We start from the raw sequence: 17,250 nt of genomic DNA on the forward strand, positions 1-17,250 counted from the left end.
AGTGCATAGGATCAACAGTAATAAATTAAGTGCAGACATCGGTTGTCAAGAGCTGGTGGGGACTGTAAGGATACAGAAACAGCCCCAAGTGCAGGGGTTACCCGGGAGGCAGTGCAGGTGTGCAGCTGGCGGGGCAGGGGACCTGGGCCCGACATCAGAGGGTAGCCAGGTGACCAGTGCAGTTCAGACAGGAGTTGATCAGGGAAGAGGAGGAGAGAAAGCAGAAACAAAGAGGAAGGTCTTGAGGTGCTTCCGGAACCGGAGATGGTTCTCCTCAAGTTTCAGGGAGGCTGTTCAAGAGGGAGGCCCCAGCCGAAGAAAGATCTACCACCAACTCATTGCGTGGAGAAGCGACTGACCCTGAGGGAGTTGGAGGCGGATGAGCGAAGAGCTCGACAAGGAAGGTATTTAGGAAGAGAGGGTATTGAGGTCTCAGGCCCCAGAAGGCCTTGTGAACTATGCAGAGGGTTTTGAACTTAATCCTTGCAGCCACTGGGAGCCAGTGCAGAAATTTCAGTCCTGGAGAGATACAATCCCTGGGCTTGAGGCCAAGGCTTGCAGTCCTTTTTTGGATGAGTTGCAGAGGGCAGAAAGTAGAAGCAGGCAGATTTAGAAAGAGGCTGTTGCAGTAGTCCAGCCTAGAGAGAACCAGAGCTCTGGAGACAGTGAGCTTCTGGGGGAAGGAGAGGTAAGGAAGAATACCTCTGAGGAGGTGCAGCTGGTAGTGTGACTTATAAGAGACGTCAGATGTGAGGAGAGAAGGAGAGTGTGGAGTCGAAGATGACCCCAAGGTTTTTAGCCTCACAGGTGGGGAGAAGGAAGAGGACCAAGAGAAGTTGCCCAGAGAGCGATAGGAAAAGTGGGAGCAGGTGTGCCGATGAGGAGAATCTCACTCTTAATGGAATTAAGGCAGAGATCACTGGCGGCACACAACTCCTGAATAGCAGACAGTCAGTGAGAGATGAGATAAGGGGAGGAGGTGGCGGAAGAGTGCCTGAAAATGACCAGAGTGTCGTCCACATAACACTTAAAGTTAGGGCAGAGAGCGGCAATGCAGTGGGAAAGAAGTGCCAGGTATTGGTTGAACAGCCGGGGAGAATGGTTAGACACCTGGGGAACACCACAGGTAGAGATAGAGGAGAGGAACGACCCAAGTTGGACCTGGGAGGGTCGATCGGAGAGGTAAGAGGTAAGAGGTCAGTCAAGCCAGGGCCTTATCAGTGATATCCAGGTTATCACAGAGACGGTTGAGCAGGATGGCATGGTTGACCGTGTCAAAGGCAGAAGAGAGATCAAGTAAGATGAGGACACAGGGGGTATTGGAGTCAAGGTTTGAGAGCAGGTCTTCACGGATGTTCAGGAGAGCAGTTTCCATGCTTCTGGCCGCTCTGAAGCAAACTGATGGTCAGGGAGACAACCAAAAGATTCAGTGTGAAGATTAAGCTGGGAGATGGCGAGCTTTTCCAAGAGTTTGCACAGGAAAGGAGTGATGGAGATTGGGCGATAGTTAGCAGGGCAGGAGGGGGTTGCCCTGGGTTTCTTAAGAAGAGGGTGTACAAGGGAGTGCTTCAGGGGGGGAAGGGAAGACTCCAGTGGCGAAGGAGTGGTTGCAGCCAAAGCAGGAGCCAGGGTGTCAATGTGGTCCTTGATGGTTTTACAGGAACAGGGGAGAACCTGTTTTGACAAGACTTTCATACATCAGACTTGTCTAGAAACCTTGTCTGGGGAAAACAGAGCAAAGGCAAATAAGGAGGGAGGGCCACAGAAGGGCCAGAGGAAGAGAGGGGTGTAGATGGAGAAGGAGGAGAGGAAGAGAGGACAGGATGTCCTGAGTTTTAGAGATAAAATGAGAAGTCAGGGCCATGCAACGGGCCTGGGAGGGGACAGGAGAGGTAGAGACTGCTGCAGGATTGGCGAGCTCCTTGCAGATAAAGAGTTTGGCCGAGTTGTTGGATGCCGCAGAAACGCGGGCTTGGATAAGGGCTCTGTTCTCATGAGAGAAATATGCTTAAATAAATCTGTGTCCAGGGATCCTTGCCCTGAAAAGTAGGAAAATGCTATGAAGCCACACCAAGGCCACAAAGCGAATTGCAAATGACTTGACAGTAAGAAGGCATAAACACAATATATGATCAAGAAAAACACACCTGTTTTTGATGTCATCTCTAAAGGATTTCTTTTCTCCCTCTTTTTCAACCTTGAAGACATCTAGCAGGCTCATTGTGTACGCGTTATGTGTAGAAGCATGGGTGCTTTGTAGGTATTTATCAATTACCTGAAAAATGTACATTTTTTAAATTAATACAAAACAAATGATGTTTACATGGTTTATCATAGAGAAAGTTTGCTGGTCTTCCTTTGTATACTCAGTAAAATATAGAGGAGCCAGGTAACAATATCTTATTAACTAGGACACCAGCCCAGGGTGCAGCACAGACAAAGTAACCGAGAACAAGAACCACATGGGAACACCAGTCGCCTTTATTTGAACTATCCACATGAAAAGTGTTGCAATACAGAATGCACGTATTCAGATTTAATTTCAAATATTTGATACATTTATCACAATGCTTATTTGCAGCAAAACAACCCATCTCATATGTTCCCACCAGAAAAAAAGAAGCCATGTACTATGAAACCATCTCAAATGGTACAGTTGCTATAATACTGCTTAAAGAGCATCGATCTTTTGTCCATCAATCCCACAGTGTATGAGGCCAATTAATTTTCAAACACAAGCTTGTCACATGCATTCAAATCAGACATGTTTCTTTAATTGTGGAAATTACTCAAAGGCATAACTTGATGCAACATGGTCAATTTCAGGGTACTCATTATCTGTGGGGAGCGTGATGAGGTAGCTTATTTATCACGACCTTGGAAAATGGAAAGTCTAATTTTTGAGCAAGATGGAATTCTGTAGTAACTCTAAGAAGGAAAGATGACGGAACCCAAGTGTGAGATTTTCTTGGGAAAGTACTATGAAGTTAAGGTTCACAGAAAGAGCCTGATCATCAACGCACTGTTTATTTGCATAGCGCAACCAACCTGGGGGTATCTGGGCGCCTTTCAAAAAGAGGTTACAAGTATACTTTCAGCTTGGTTACAGTAGATGCACAAATACAATAGATACAATGAGATACACACATTAGGTGAGGAAATATATACAGGAAAGTACAGTTGCAGAAGAAAATAGACAGTCAGGGGTTACGAAGCAAAGTCCAAATGTCAGATATCCTCGTGGGTCCATGAGTGACACTATCCAGTTGTGTCATTAGTAATGAGCCACTTTATAGTATTGCGCCTAAACATGAAGAAGGGTTGGTTGGCTCTCAGTGAGGGAAGGAACAAGTTACTTACCTGTAACTGTTGTTCTCCAGCATGGGTCTGGCATGGATTCACATGCTCATGAATATTCCCCGTCGTCAGGCTGGGAATCCTCGGTAAAGAAAAAACCAGTATCAGTTTCGTTTCTGATCTGTCTTTCGTAGTAATAACCAATCACTGGTCTCTGCGTCATACTGACCACAGCCAATGACTGCCCTCTACCTAAGCACCGCCTCTGGCAGCCATCTTCAGATTTGGAAGCACGTGAAGTGGCAGTATGACCAAGTGAAGAGCCGCAGAGGGGTAGGCAGGAGGGTTCGCATGTGAATCCATGCCAGACCCATGCTGGAGAACAACAGTTACAGGTAAGTAACTTGTTCCTTCTCCAGCATGGGGTCTGGCATGGATTCACATGCTCATGAATAAAGAATACATAGCAGTACACACATGCACAACCACGGGAGGTGGCAAAGGCTCAACATTAAGCATCACATAAACTCAACATTAAGCATCTTACCTCCTCACCAGGCTCACCTCAGGCGAACAGGTTGCGCAGCACTGCTTGGCCGACCCTGGACTCCTCCCTGGAATCCCGGTCGACGCAGTAGAATTTCGTGAAGGTGTGCGTCGACCTCCACGTAGCAGCCCTGCATATGTCCAGCAGGGGCACACCAGATAGGAACGCCGTGGTAGCTGCGATCGCTCTGGTGGAATGGGCTCTCGGACGGCCAGGCAGCGGTCGGTTTGCCAACCGATGACAGTACATGATACAGCCGGAGAGCCATCTGGAAATGGAAGCTTTCGAGAGAGCCTTCCCCTGATTGACAGGTCCAAAGTTCACAAAGAGTTGTGACGTCTTCCGAAAACACTTCGTGCGGTCTACGTAGAACTTCAGCGCTCTAGCCACATCCAGCGAGTGCAAAGTCCTCTCAGCCGGCGACGAAGGCGACGGGAAGAACACAGGCAACACCAAGGGTTCGTTGAGATGGAAGTCCGACGGCACCTTGGGCATGAAGGAGGGGTGCGTCCTGAGCACTACCCTCGTGTCGTGGAAAGTCAAGTACGGGGCCTTGCAGGAAAGGGCCTGGATCTCTCCCACTCGTCGTGCGGAGGTGATGGCCACAAGAAAAGCTGTTTTCCACGATAGAAACTTCAACGGGGCCGAGTGCAGAGGCTCGAACGGAGGTCCCATGAGCTTGGTCAGCACCACGTTGAGCTCCCACGCCGGGGCCGGAGCCTTCACCGGCGGGAACGATCTGAACAGTCCCTTCATGAACTCTTTCACCAGACGATGAGACCACAAGGACGTCCGCCCCGTGGTTCTGGTGTATCGGGAGATCGCAGCAAGATGAATCTTGATGGACGCGTGTGCCAGACCAGCTTTGGCCAGCGTCAGCAGGTACGGCAGTACTTGGGGAGCCGTAATCCGTAGAGGGTTAATCTTCTGTGCGTGGCACCAGACAGAGAACCTCTTCCATTTGTGTCCGTAGCATTTAAGAGTCGAGGACGCCCTGGCCTTTGCAAGAACCTCTCTGCAATCGGCCGGTATGTCGTATCCTCCAAACTCTAGCGCTGCAGGAGCCAGGCCTGCAAGTTCAGCGACTTCGGGTCGTGGTGGAGGATGGCGCCTCCTTCCCTGGAGAGTAGATCCGCGTCCGCCGGCAGCTTGATCGGCGGGGACGCTGACAAGTCCAGAAGGTCCGGGAACCATATCTGCCTCGGCCACGTAGGTGCGACGAGGATCATCCTGCACCGTGACCTCTTGAGCTGGTTGACGAGCCGGATTAGCAGAGGCAAGGGAGGGAACGCGTAGAGGAACAGGCCCTCCCAGGGGAACGAGAAAGCATCGCCCATGCTCCTCGTCTGGGGAAACCTGCTGGCGAACCTCCGGCACTTGGTGTTCGTCGCCGTCGCGAACAGGTCGATCTGGGGTGTGCCCCACCGTCGGAAGAGGCGATCCACCAGATCCTGCCGTAGTTCCCACTCGTGGCACGAGCGCAGCTCCCTGCTGAGTGAGTCGGCGATGGTGTTTTTTATCCCTGCCAGATGAAACGGCACCAGAAAAATCCCTTGGGCGACGGCCCAATGCCACAGGTCCTGCGCCTCCTTGGACAGCGCTGGGGACCTGGTTCCGCCCTGTTTCCTGATGTAAAACATGGTGGTGGTGTTGTCGGTGAAGATCCTCACCACCTTGCCCTTGAGGGACGGAAGGAAGGACCTGAGGGCCCAAAACACTGCACGGAGCTCCAGGACGTTGATATGCAGGGACTTCTCCGTCGGGAGCCAGAGTCCCCTTGCGTGCAGATTTTCGGTGTGCGCTCCCCACCCTTCCAGGGAGGCATCCGTGGTCACAGTCTCCTGGTGGGCTGGGGTCTGGAAGTCCATGCCCGCCGTCAGATGCGCGCGGGTGCCCCACCACCGTATCGCTCGTCGGAAACTCTCGTCGAGCTTGATCCTTTCCTCGAAGCTGCCCGTCGTCTGGATCCAGCGCGCATCCAGGAATTCTTGCAACGGGCGCATCCGGAGCCTGCACATGGGACTGAGGTAGATGCAGGAAGACATCATCCCGAGGAGGGACTTGATGGACCTCACCTTGGCCGCGTCGGCCACCAACATCCGTTGCACCTTGCCCAAGATGGTCCTGGTCCTCTCCTCCGACGGGGAGGCCAGAAGGGACACTGTGTCGAGCCTCGCTCCCAGAAACAGTGCGACTTGCGCGGGCACCAGGTGGGATTTGGCGTAGTTCACGGAGAATCCCAGGTCCGTGAGGAGTTGGACGGTCCTTGCCGTGTGGACCACGGCGAGCTCCCTCGTCTTGGCGCGGATGAGCCAGTCGTCCAGGTAGGGGTAGACGTGAATCCCCTCGCGGCGCAGCTGCGCCGCCACCGGTGCGAGGCACTTGGTGAATACCCTGGGTGCCGACCGTAGTCCGAAGGGAAGGGCTTTGAACTGGTAATGACGCCCCTGGACCACGAATCTGAGGAATTTTCGGTGCCCCTTTAGGATGGGAATGTGGAAGTAGGCATCCTCCAAATCCAACGACGATAGGAAGTCTCCTTCCTCCAGCTGACCCAGGACGTGCTGGAGGGTGACCATCCGGAACTTCTGCGCCTTGATGAACTTGTTCAGACGTCGCAGGTCTAGGATGGGGCGCCATCCTCCCGTCTTCTTCTTCACGAGGAAGTATCGCGAGTAGACTCCGGAGCCCCGAAGCCTCTTTGGGACGAGTTCGATGGCGCCCTTTCTGAGCATCGCCTTTACCTCCAGGAGAAGTTGAGGGACGTGAAGTTCTTTCCTGGCCACGGGGGGGACGCGCGGGCACCTTCTTTGAAACTCGAGCGCGTGGCCCCGGGCCAGGGCGTCCAGCACCCAACGGTCGGTGGAGATGGACTCCCACACGCTGACGAAGCCCGCCAGCCGGCCTCCCACCGGGGTGCTTCGGTGGGGGCCCGACCCCACGGCCGGTTCAATCCTGCTTGGACGCGGCCTTGCCGCCTTGACCTCCTTGGCGACGACGGCGGGGTCCGCTAGACTTGCCTCGTCCTCTGTAGGCCTCTTGCGACGACGAGCGGGCCGCTTGACGGTAGGAAGCGAAACCGCCGCCGGAACCTTTGGAGGCGCCCTTGCCTCCGCCGCTCCGAAAGGGCGTTCGTCGTTGCTGCAGGACTCCAAGGGCCCTGGCCGTCTCAGTATCCGCCTTGATGGCCTGAAGGGAATCGTCCATTGTCTTCCCAAACAGGTTGTTCCCGTCGAAGGGCATGTCCAGGACTCTGGTCTGGACGTCCTGCCGAAAGTCTGTAGCTTTAAGCCATCCACGACGTCGAAGGCAAACGCCGTTGCCCAGCTGGCGGAACCCAGTGTCGGCGATGTCCGTCGCCACGGTGATGGCGTGGTCCGACGCCACCTCACCTTCCTGCAGGATCTCAAGGGCCTCCGCCCTCTTGTCGTCCGGCAGAAAATCCAGCAGGGGAGCTATCTTGTACCAGAGCTCCCTGTCGTAGCGGGCCACGATAGCCAAGGCGTTGGCCGCTTTAATCGTCGTCGCTGCCGACGAGATGACTCTACGTCCCATAGCATCCAATTTCTTTCCCTCGCCGTCCGGCGGGGAAGTTGATGTGGAGGCCGCACCCCCCCCCGCTTTCTTCCTGGCTGCCGCGGAGACGACGGAGTCCGGGGTAGGCTGCGCCCGGAGGCATAAGGGGGCCGTGTCCGGGACCCGGTACTTTTTCTCGTACCGGTCTCTTCTAGCTGGCGTCGTGGAAGGGTTCTTGAGGAGGGAAAGGCCCTCATCCCAAATGTCGTCCAACAGAGGCACTGCGAGGACCGTCTTCCTCTTGGCCTCGCGCCGCTGATAAAGGAAGCCTTCCTTTTTCTTCTCCTCAGGGCAGAGTTGGAAAGCTCGGAAGCCCTGGAGATCATGGAGTGGAAAGATCCGATCTCGTCGGGCGGAGAAGCCCTGGTGGGAGGCGACGACGGAAAATCCTCGTCGTATGCCTCGTCGTCCGTACCCGTCGCTGCCGTGTCCGTCCCCGTATCATCCCCTCGGGTGGACGGGGAGGAGGGCTGGACGGGGCGCGACGGTTGAAAAGGAGGTGGTGGATGGATCCTTCTTTTCTTGGTGGGGGGAACACCAGAAGGTCCCGGTTCTGGATCCCCCGACGGGAGAGGTTCCTCCGTCGGTAACGGTAGCCTCGTCCTTATCTCGGAGCATAAGGACTGTATGGCCAACAAAATGGCCGCCGAGTTGTCTTGCGGCGCTGGCAGAGGGGAATCCGACGGGCGAGCAGGGGCCCCGTCGGTATCCTCGACGATGTCGTCGTCGTCACCTGCGTCGGGGTCCATTCCGACGGGCTGGCCTTCTTCCACGCCTAGGCCGTGGCTTAAGACCTCGATCAGCTCCTCTTCTGAGGTTGAGGCCGAATCTACGACGACGCCCTGCCCCCCCTTCTTCTTCCCCACGGAGGGTTTCACGGGGGTCCTATCGATGGGCACAAAGGAAGACTCCCTCCGCGGAGGCAGGGAGATTCTGGGCCCTGAGGTCGCCCCCACTGGTGTAGCCACCACAGGCTGAGCCAGGGCCGCCGCGACTGTTTCGATAGAGGGCTTGGTCGGATGGATCAAGGCCTTCACCACCTTAGGTGCGCTCACCGCCTTATTCTTGAGGGAGGGGGCACTGCCACGCTCCTCCTCTGCCTTAGAGCTCGACCGGGGCCTCTCCAGGAGCTTCGCCGGGTGCTCGGCCTTCCTCTTACCCGACCCAGAGCGTTGGCTCGTGGTTGATGGTGCCGGGGAGGGTGCGCCCTGCCTGGCGCCCGTAGAGCCCGACCGTTCGGCGCTCCCGGTGCCAGCGGACTCGCGGTGCTTGGCCTTATGTTGGGCCCCCGTCGCCGGGACGCCCTCAAAGGTCTTAGAAGACCGCTCGGATTTCTTCTTCTTCTCGCCAGACGGGCTCTTACCCTCCAGCCAGTTGGCGAGACGTTGATGGCGGTCCTTCATGGTCCGTTCCGACATGTTGCCGCAAAACGCACAGTCCTTCTCCACGTGCGTCTTGTCCTCATGAAGGCAGTAAAGGCAGAAAGAGTGTTCGTCCTCCTTGAAGACGTTCTGCAGCTGGCATCCAGGGCAGACCCTGAACAGCTTTCCGGGCGTCGAGCTTCCCTTCTCCTGGGCCATCTCCGAGACCGGGCCTGAGAAGCTTCTGGAGTCCTCCGAAGTGTAGCTCGACGAAATCTTCACCCTTGAGGGGCACAGATGAATCCGACACGGGTCCCCGTTGATCGGATGTAGGATCGGTGGAGCTTGAGGCTCTTTTGACCGAAAGAATCAAAGTTTTTTGTGAAAAAGCGCGAAAAATAGCACTAACGCTCGAGAGCAATAGCACGAGGATCCCAACACATGAACGTGCGGTAAAAATCTGAAGATGGCTGCCAGAGGCGGTGCTTAGGTAGAGGGCAGTCATTGGCTGTGGTCAGTATGACGCAGAGACCAGTGATTGGTTATTACTACGAAAGACAGATCAGAAACGAAACTGATACTGGTTTTTTCTTTACCGAGGATTCCCAGCCTGACGACGGGGAATATTCATGAGCATGTGAATCCATGCCAGACCCCATGCTGGAGAAGGTAAGGATTGTTCTAGCAGCCGTAACTGCATCCAAATAAATAAGGGCCATAAAAGACAAGAGCACTGTACATGTGCTCAAACTGAGTAGCTATAAGGAATTGTAACACCAAGTTCACTATGAAGGAAATGCATCAAGGTCAGAATAGGAACTATATTTGCATGCCCACATAAGCTGAATTGGTAGCTTAAAGTCTTTACAAGCCCCATGCTGAAGGATGACAAAATCCTCTAAACAAATGACCTTCAGTAATGTCCTTTCTGGTGGATTAATCCTTCCACAGTGTCCTGCAGCGCAACCTGCTCTTCAGAAACTTATTTTCAAGCACCAGGGGGCCACAATGCTTGCACCGTGTCGTTGACTCATGACTGTGCACCCAACATCATGGGCAGTATATATGGAAACGGCTATGCCCCATAAACTCAGTATGCCATGATCAGCAGATGAGGGAATGTAGAACATAATGCTGTACAAGCTACCTGCATGATAGTTTGATTAGGACAGAGAACAGGAACCTTTAGAACTAATCCATCAGAAACATTGAAGATAAATAATGTATTCTTTAAGTGGATTCCCTATCTTAGAAGGGCTCTCAAAACAGTGAAGAACCTGGAGGATGGAGGTGAGACACTCTGGAGCACTGCATGACCAAAGCCGGCGTTCTGGGCTAAGTAATACAGGCAGTAGTTTTTGGCAAAGATGTGCAGTGAAGCTCCAGCAGCTGCCTGCTAGATGTTCAAAACCGGAACTCCCCTCTATAAAGCAGAGATGGCTAGTAAGCATTTGGAGGAATGGGCTTTGAGACCAAAGCACCTCTTTACCAGGAGGGCATAGCACTCTAAAACACAGAGGGCAATCAGATGCACATGGTTTTATTTGGTAACAGCCTGGTCCTTCCGTACCCGACCAAAGGCAACAATCAGGAGGTTGTCCTTTCTGAAATCCCTCTTCTGAGAGACCTCCTTGGTGTTAGGGAGAATTCTCCGTTTAGGCTGAATTTCCTAACCTAGCGAGTCCCCCAGCAGCTTTGCTGGATTTTTGGGGTTTATTTTTTTCTCCTGCCAAGAGTGAGACTCTTTTACCCTCACTCTTGGACAGTGTGTTTCTTTGAATCTAGATGTGTTTAATGGGCTATGGGGTCTTTTACTCCATAGGGTTTCATGTGTTTTTGTGATGTGTGTTACACAGCACCCTCCGCGCAGTAACACAGGGGTGTCATAGTGACCCCCCAGTATAGACTCCATACCCTGGGACTGACTACTGTCTCCCAGGGCATGTAAAGTCACCATTGACTTTACTAGTCTTAAATTCTGAACAGAACCAGTACAAACCATCATATTGTGGACATACTGGCTGGGGCAATTTGATTGCCCCAGGGTCTGTTAGTCGAGGGGGCACGTCTCCGTCCCCCCTGATCGAGTTTTGGTTGGTGGCAGTGGATACTACTTTTTATATTCAACCGCGAATATTTTCCTATGGGATTTCCCATTGTTTTAGGCTACTATCTTTATTTAATTATTTAAGGTAGCCTCGAACATACCGCCGGTTTATTTAATTAATATTAATTCTCTTGTTGGTATTTTTTGCCAAAACTTGATTCTAAAATGGCGTTTGTGTTCTCTTCTGTGACTCCAACCCAAGTCGAGCCCTTTGTTCCACTTTTTGGCGGGCTTCTCCACAGAAGCCCTCCAAAGTGGTGCCACTATGTCTGGGGTACTTAGGAGGGGTGGAGGGAAATTTAGGCACCCTGGACTGAGTTGCCTAGGCAACTCAAGTCGCACTCCGTCCTGATTGGCCCAAGTGCTGAGCCGGCCGGCTCACCACTTAGCATGTTTGAGTGACAGCTAGGCTGAGTGAATGGGGGTTTGCTGCATAAAAGCAGGGCTTTGGGGACTGGAACTTCAGAAGTCGCCACAGGACCTAAGAATCCGACGAGGGAGAAGCTGAGCCGACCTGCCACGACACCACGACCAGTGGAACCCTGCTGGACCGTCTCACCACTTTTCCAAACGACAGAGGAGATCTCCCGCCGGAGAGTCTTCTTCCTTTGACTGGTGGGGATAACCAGTTTCACCGTCTTTTCGCTTTCCCGACGTATCTTGTGGCTGCCTTGCCCGTGCTAAGCACCCCAGCAACCGGGATACCACGTTTTACCACGACCGCGAGATAAAGGTACCACCTTTTACCGGAAAACTCTGCGGCTGGTTTCTGCCCTGGTAGTGCAACGACCTGCATCTTTCCTCCACGTCGAGATCTTCTCTTCCCCTGGACGACGCCGCAACTTGCAACCACTACCAGGAACAACTACCACGGCTGGAGGATCCTTCCCACTTAAGGTACCGTGTCCCACCTGGCTTCCCTTGCAACCGACTGTACAGGGTAGATTTAGCCCCCGGCTTTCGAAACTGGGTTAGCCTGGGACACCCTGGCTAAACTTTTCTAAAGCCTCTCTAAACTCTTCTCTGAACCCTCTGCAAGACTTTCTGAGCCTAGTGTAACTGTGTGATCTTGGGCGCATTTGTGCTCTGCTCTCTCTAAGAGTGGGCCCAGCCTTTGGACTTTGGCTCACCAGTGACTTTTTGCTCTCTGCCTTGCTAATAGTGTTCCTGAATCGTAGAGTGGTGTAATCCTGCATATTCTGTCTTTTTCCCTCCCTTTTTCACAACCTAGTTAAGCGCTCACCTCTGTATGAAAATAAGTGGGGTCTTACTGTGATTTTCTAATAAGGGAAAAAGGGGTGTATATATCATAATAGTAACTGTGTTTAAAATATTTTACAATAAGAGTGCTGGAGTGTTTCAACTGTGTGTTTTTAAATAAATAATTATATACTTTGATACCAAAGCTCTGGTAAGTGTTTTCTTGTATTATTGTATCTGAGTGCCTATTGAGTATACTTTGCATACTGCCTAACTCTTCTTGAGGGAAGTCTGACTGCTCAGCCACAGCTACCAGGTAAATCTGGGTGGTACAGACTGCTACCAAGTGGGTTTACTGCCAACACCTGTAGTCTTAAATATTTTGCAGTGGTCCCTAAGGGAACTGCACAGGTTTCTGCCTAACACTTGGGGTCCATGCACAGTGAAATTTCCCTCCACTTTAGTTGTATGAGGCAGACATTAGAACAAACGAAGGCGAATATTCTGAGAGCGATCAAAGACGGACACCGCTTAGCAGCCTCGGCCTCAATGTGACCTCTTTAGAGAGAGCAAGATATGGAGGATTATCTGAAAGAGCAGAAGGACGAAAAGCAAAATCAAAGGGGGAATGAATCTTAGAGATTAAAAATACAAGGGCTTTAACAGAGCCCACCATAAGAAATATCAATAGGTAGTTTAAAGCCCACACAGGAACAAACTGCCATTGGGAAACGTATTGAACAAATGCTGCAAAAAATGCATAATTGTGGGATGGAAAAGAACACACCCTTCTCTGGGGTCTTCTTGAACCCAATGGTGGGCAGGTACACCTTCACAGTGCCAATTGGAAAGCACTGCTGGTCCAACTTCAGAACAATGATATATGAAGATAAAATCCTAAAAGATTTTAATTACATCTCGTGATTGGAGCAGTTTATGCCGGTTGACTTATCCTCTTCAAAATGTTTATTTCAATATCTTCTGGTCCGTATTCTCACAAGTACAATGCTATTATGGCCGTTAGGCTGAATTCTTCATTGTCTTTATCCTCACAGGACATCCACTCAGAATTATTCTACAATGATGCAAAGACAATGAAGAATTCAGCCTAACAGACATAATAGTATTGTACATACCGACCAGAAGATACTGAAATAATTATTTTCAAGAGGATAACTCAACCGGCATAAACTGCTCCAACCAAGAGATGTAATGAGGATCTTTTAGGATATTCTGTTCATATATTTGTTTATTTATTGCTTGTTTGTTAGGCGCTTATACAATAAGAATATACCGTTTCAAAGCTCCCACAGGTCAGTGAGGGAGGGTGGGAAATACATTACAACACAATATTAAGAGCAGAGGGGGAGGTTGCCGGTCGGGGGGTGGGAGGGAGACAGGGAGAGGGACGAACCTACTATGCCTTGTGAGTATTCAGAACGTGCAAGTGCAGAAGGAAGAGGGAAGGGGGGGTAAGTGCTGGGAGTACGAGCTTGTGGGTGAGCCAAGGACAAAGTGCTAGGAGTGTTGAATGCTACACAGCCTGGGCCGTGTGAGGTAAGCGAGTCTCCAGAGCGGAGAGTGTGCAGTAGCAAAGTGCTGTGGATAGACAGGAGCTGAGAAGTATTAGTGTGGGAGATCAAGGCCCCTGAAAATATATCATTGTTATGAAGTTACTTACCCATGTTAAAGTGTCGATAAGGACCAGATAGGTCGCAACACATGTCAGCTAGGGCACACTTCACACTATTCTGTTTGTATAACATGTATCATGTTTGAGATTTGAATTGAAAGGACTTGAAGTTCCAATTTGTGTAATAAGTACACTTATGTTTCAGCGCCTTGATGCCAGAGGGTTTAGTGCACTTTATAAATTCACATAAATAGGGTTAAGTGCAATCGTTACTGGTGTACAATATGTAAAATATTATTCCTTTCTTTCAGATACAAGCTTTTAGATCTGATGGTCAAAAAGCGATGCAATGGAATAACCAAAGTTTATTCTAAGGAGAACAGTGAAGGTGAATGCGTTGCAATTGCTTACCGCGCTAACTCAGATTTGCCCAGATCACTAGATGGGTCGACTGGGGGGGGGGGGGCCTCTTTCCAGTCGCAGTTGAAGACGACCTTCCAGAGCGCAATCCCTTGAAACTGGGAAGCTGAAACTTGGCAGGGAGGCAAACCTCCAGCAACGATTCTACTGAGGTAGCCCAATGAAAAGCTGGTGAGTGCACCGGGTTGGCCAGGGACACTTCCAAAGACCCAGGACGGCTGGATCCTTGTGAATGCGTGGAGACTGGTCGACCCCACCAGTCTAAGGATTGAAGTACCACTCTTAATCTTCACAGATCAGGTAGTCCTGCAGGGCTTCACCGGGCCAAATGCATGCAGGGGATGCTGGGTCTCTTCCGGAGTCATCAACGTATCATTAGTCAGCTGCTCTTCTACACTGTAAACGGAGGATACCACAGGGGCAACACGCTGGTCTTGGAAGCAAGACCACGCAGACCAATAGAGGTTTGAATCCCAGATCTGCGCTTAGAAACGGAACTCCAGTATGGTATTAGGCGTGTTATTAAAAAAAAAAATAATAATAAATAAGATACACAGGATACTTGGCTCCAGTGCTGATCTGAAGAAACGGCTGCAGGAGCCATCCTCTTATCCGAAATCCTGCCTGGAAGCAAGTCCAAGCCCACCAATGATAAGGAGCTGCACCATTCAAACAGCCAGCAGTGGTCCAATCAGGGACCACTGTGGGTTTCACTCATGCCCCACACCTACACTTTCAGATGCTCCAGGTGTGGAGTGAGAGCAGACAGTCCCCGCTGCTTCCTGGGTTCACACACACCAGGACAGCCGCAGACTTAAAGAAGCAGCTTTTCTGGGGGGAGAATGCATGACATATGGTATTTCCTGACCTGAGAAGGCAGGAAGGTGGGCAAACAATTATATGGCCAAAGGACAAGCAAATAATCTCATGGCACAGTCATTTTAGGGTACTAGCCACGCTTAGTAAACACGAATAAGAACACTAAAAATAATGCAAAAATGTTATCTGCTGCCAGCAGCTTGTCTTCAGGATTACATAAAAGTAACCCCACATCCCAAGTGTAAAAGACTAGTGTGATACAAAAGTAACCCCACTGCACTGCATTTGAAAATGCTGTGTGCACTGTCAAAAAGTTACCGAAAAGGCAAAAGTTAAAAAGCCAAAATGAAAACAGTTTCCCAGTATTGATAATCTGAAGGACTAATTAGTTTCCTCATGACAAAATTAGCAGCTTCGCTTCCAAGTAAAACATCAGGACTAGTTTAAAAAAAACAGGTTTGGTGGTCCACAGAATATGGAGGGAAAGTTGCTAAAAGAAAAATCTGTCCTAAGATCTATGAACAAGCAGAAAGAAAGGGACTGAAAGGTACACATAGGAGATTCAAGTTTACACTCCACAATCACTGTTCTCCCCAGTTACCGCAGAGGATATTCCCGGGATCAGAACTCGTGCTTCCTGTTGGCTGAGGTAAAGATGTCTATTTGGGAAGTCCCCTAAATGGCCAACATCTGGTCTAGTACTCCTGGCAAAGTTCCCATATGTGGAAGATTGAGGCCAGTCTGCTGAAGGCATCAACAATAGTACTCTCAGTCCTGGCAAGAGGGGTAGCTGACAGATGTTCTCCAAGACCCAGAATAATGGCTGCATCGCTTCCTTGAACAAGTCGTAGCAACCCAACACTTACACGCTTGTTATGGGAAGATGTAGGAAAGGAGAGGCCAGGGTTCAGAACCCTGAGATGAAAAGACATCCACCATGTAAGAGATGTTAAAAAAAACTGTCCTCGGAAAGAAAGGGGCTGTGTGCCAGTGCCTAGCACCTAGCTGATCAATGGGAGAATTTAGGACACATATCTGAGACTGCAAGGGGTTTAAGGAGGATTTGGCAAGTGTGGTGCAGATGTGCTGTGACCAACTTCGGGGACTGGTTTGTATATGCCAATCATCTAGGCAGGGGGAAAACATTAATCCTTTCCCTTCTAAAATGAGGGGCCACCACAACCAGCAGCATGGTGAAGATCCTTGGTTCCAAGTAAAGACCGAATGGGTAAGACAACTTAAAGGGCCTCCTTTACTTCCGTTCTGTCAGCACATGGCAGTAGCCATCCTGAAGGTCAAGTGATGGCAGCTAGTTCTGGAGCTTGAGAGGCTGAAAGATCTGATCTAGGGCGACCATTAAGAATTTTTAGATCTGTTTTAATTATGGTTGATTTAATACAAACCTTTCGCATACAAAACTCCACTTACAGTTAGTGCATGCAATAATATGCAAAAGAAAAAGTATATGGATTTCCTACAAAAAGACATTTAAAATGTACAGAATTAAAGAATTTAAAGATTAACTCTACTAAAATAGTTATTTTAAAATTCAACATTCAAAATCTTGTGCAAGTAATAGACGTATTAAATAAAGCAGTTTCATTGCCATTCAGAATCCTTAACCAGAATTAATTTGATTTGAGGGTTTCTTGGCTGGGGACAAAGCGATTAAAAAAACAAATACGAATTAAATGCAAAGCAGTGCAGACTATAAAAAAAGTGCTGTACGGTTCCAACAGTTGCAAAACAATATCTGCATAACGTATGACCTCTAGGCACCTTTTGACAGCAAACAACAAACAATTATAAGCAAGATTGGATAGAAGTTGAGTCTATTCGCAGAAAAGCAAGCAACAGTTTTTTGTTAGGAAATTTGCATAAATATTTAGGTAGAATTTTAAAAGCATTTTCGTTGGCAACAATGCAAGAAAATGTATATTTACAAGTTAAATTCCACGTTTGAGTCTAGTCCGCAGTCTGGATTTTCAAGATACAACATTGTTAGCAACCCTGTAGCTATGTGTTAAGAGCTATACATGCATTGGAATGCATGAGATTATGGAGATGGTTCTTCACTCAAAATGTCAGGCAGGGCAAACTGGGTAGAAGGGCTCATGTGTGCAGTCACCCCAACAGGCTACACTCTACTCGACACCACCTTGGCAATGGTACTCCGAAAGGATGCATGAGGCTTGTCATAGGGCGAAGTTTGAAAAATGTCCCAAAGTGTCCATTCTGCAGGCTTCCTTCAAAAAAAGAAAAAAGAAATATCCACAAGCCAGGTCCACAT

The 17,250-nt window shown here is 50.1% G+C and overlaps 1 protein-coding gene across 1 annotated transcript in view; it reads right to left on the reverse strand.

Annotated features, from left to right (window-relative positions):
* PARP2 (poly(ADP-ribose) polymerase 2) overlaps positions 1-17,250 on the reverse strand; it is a 695,158-nt gene that overhangs the window by 198,412 nt on the left and 479,496 nt on the right. The window contains exon 15 of the mRNA XM_069651725.1: positions 2,148-2,275. Coding sequence (XP_069507826.1) covers positions 2,148-2,275 — 128 coding nt within the window. The remainder of the gene's footprint in view (positions 1-2,147; positions 2,276-17,250) is intronic.

This window comes from Ambystoma mexicanum, chromosome 3p (assembly GCF_040938575.1).
Source record: "Ambystoma mexicanum isolate Mex_15411 chromosome 3p, UKY_AmexF1_1, whole genome shotgun sequence".
Classification (NCBI taxonomy): domain Eukaryota; kingdom Metazoa; phylum Chordata; class Amphibia; order Caudata; family Ambystomatidae; genus Ambystoma; species Ambystoma mexicanum.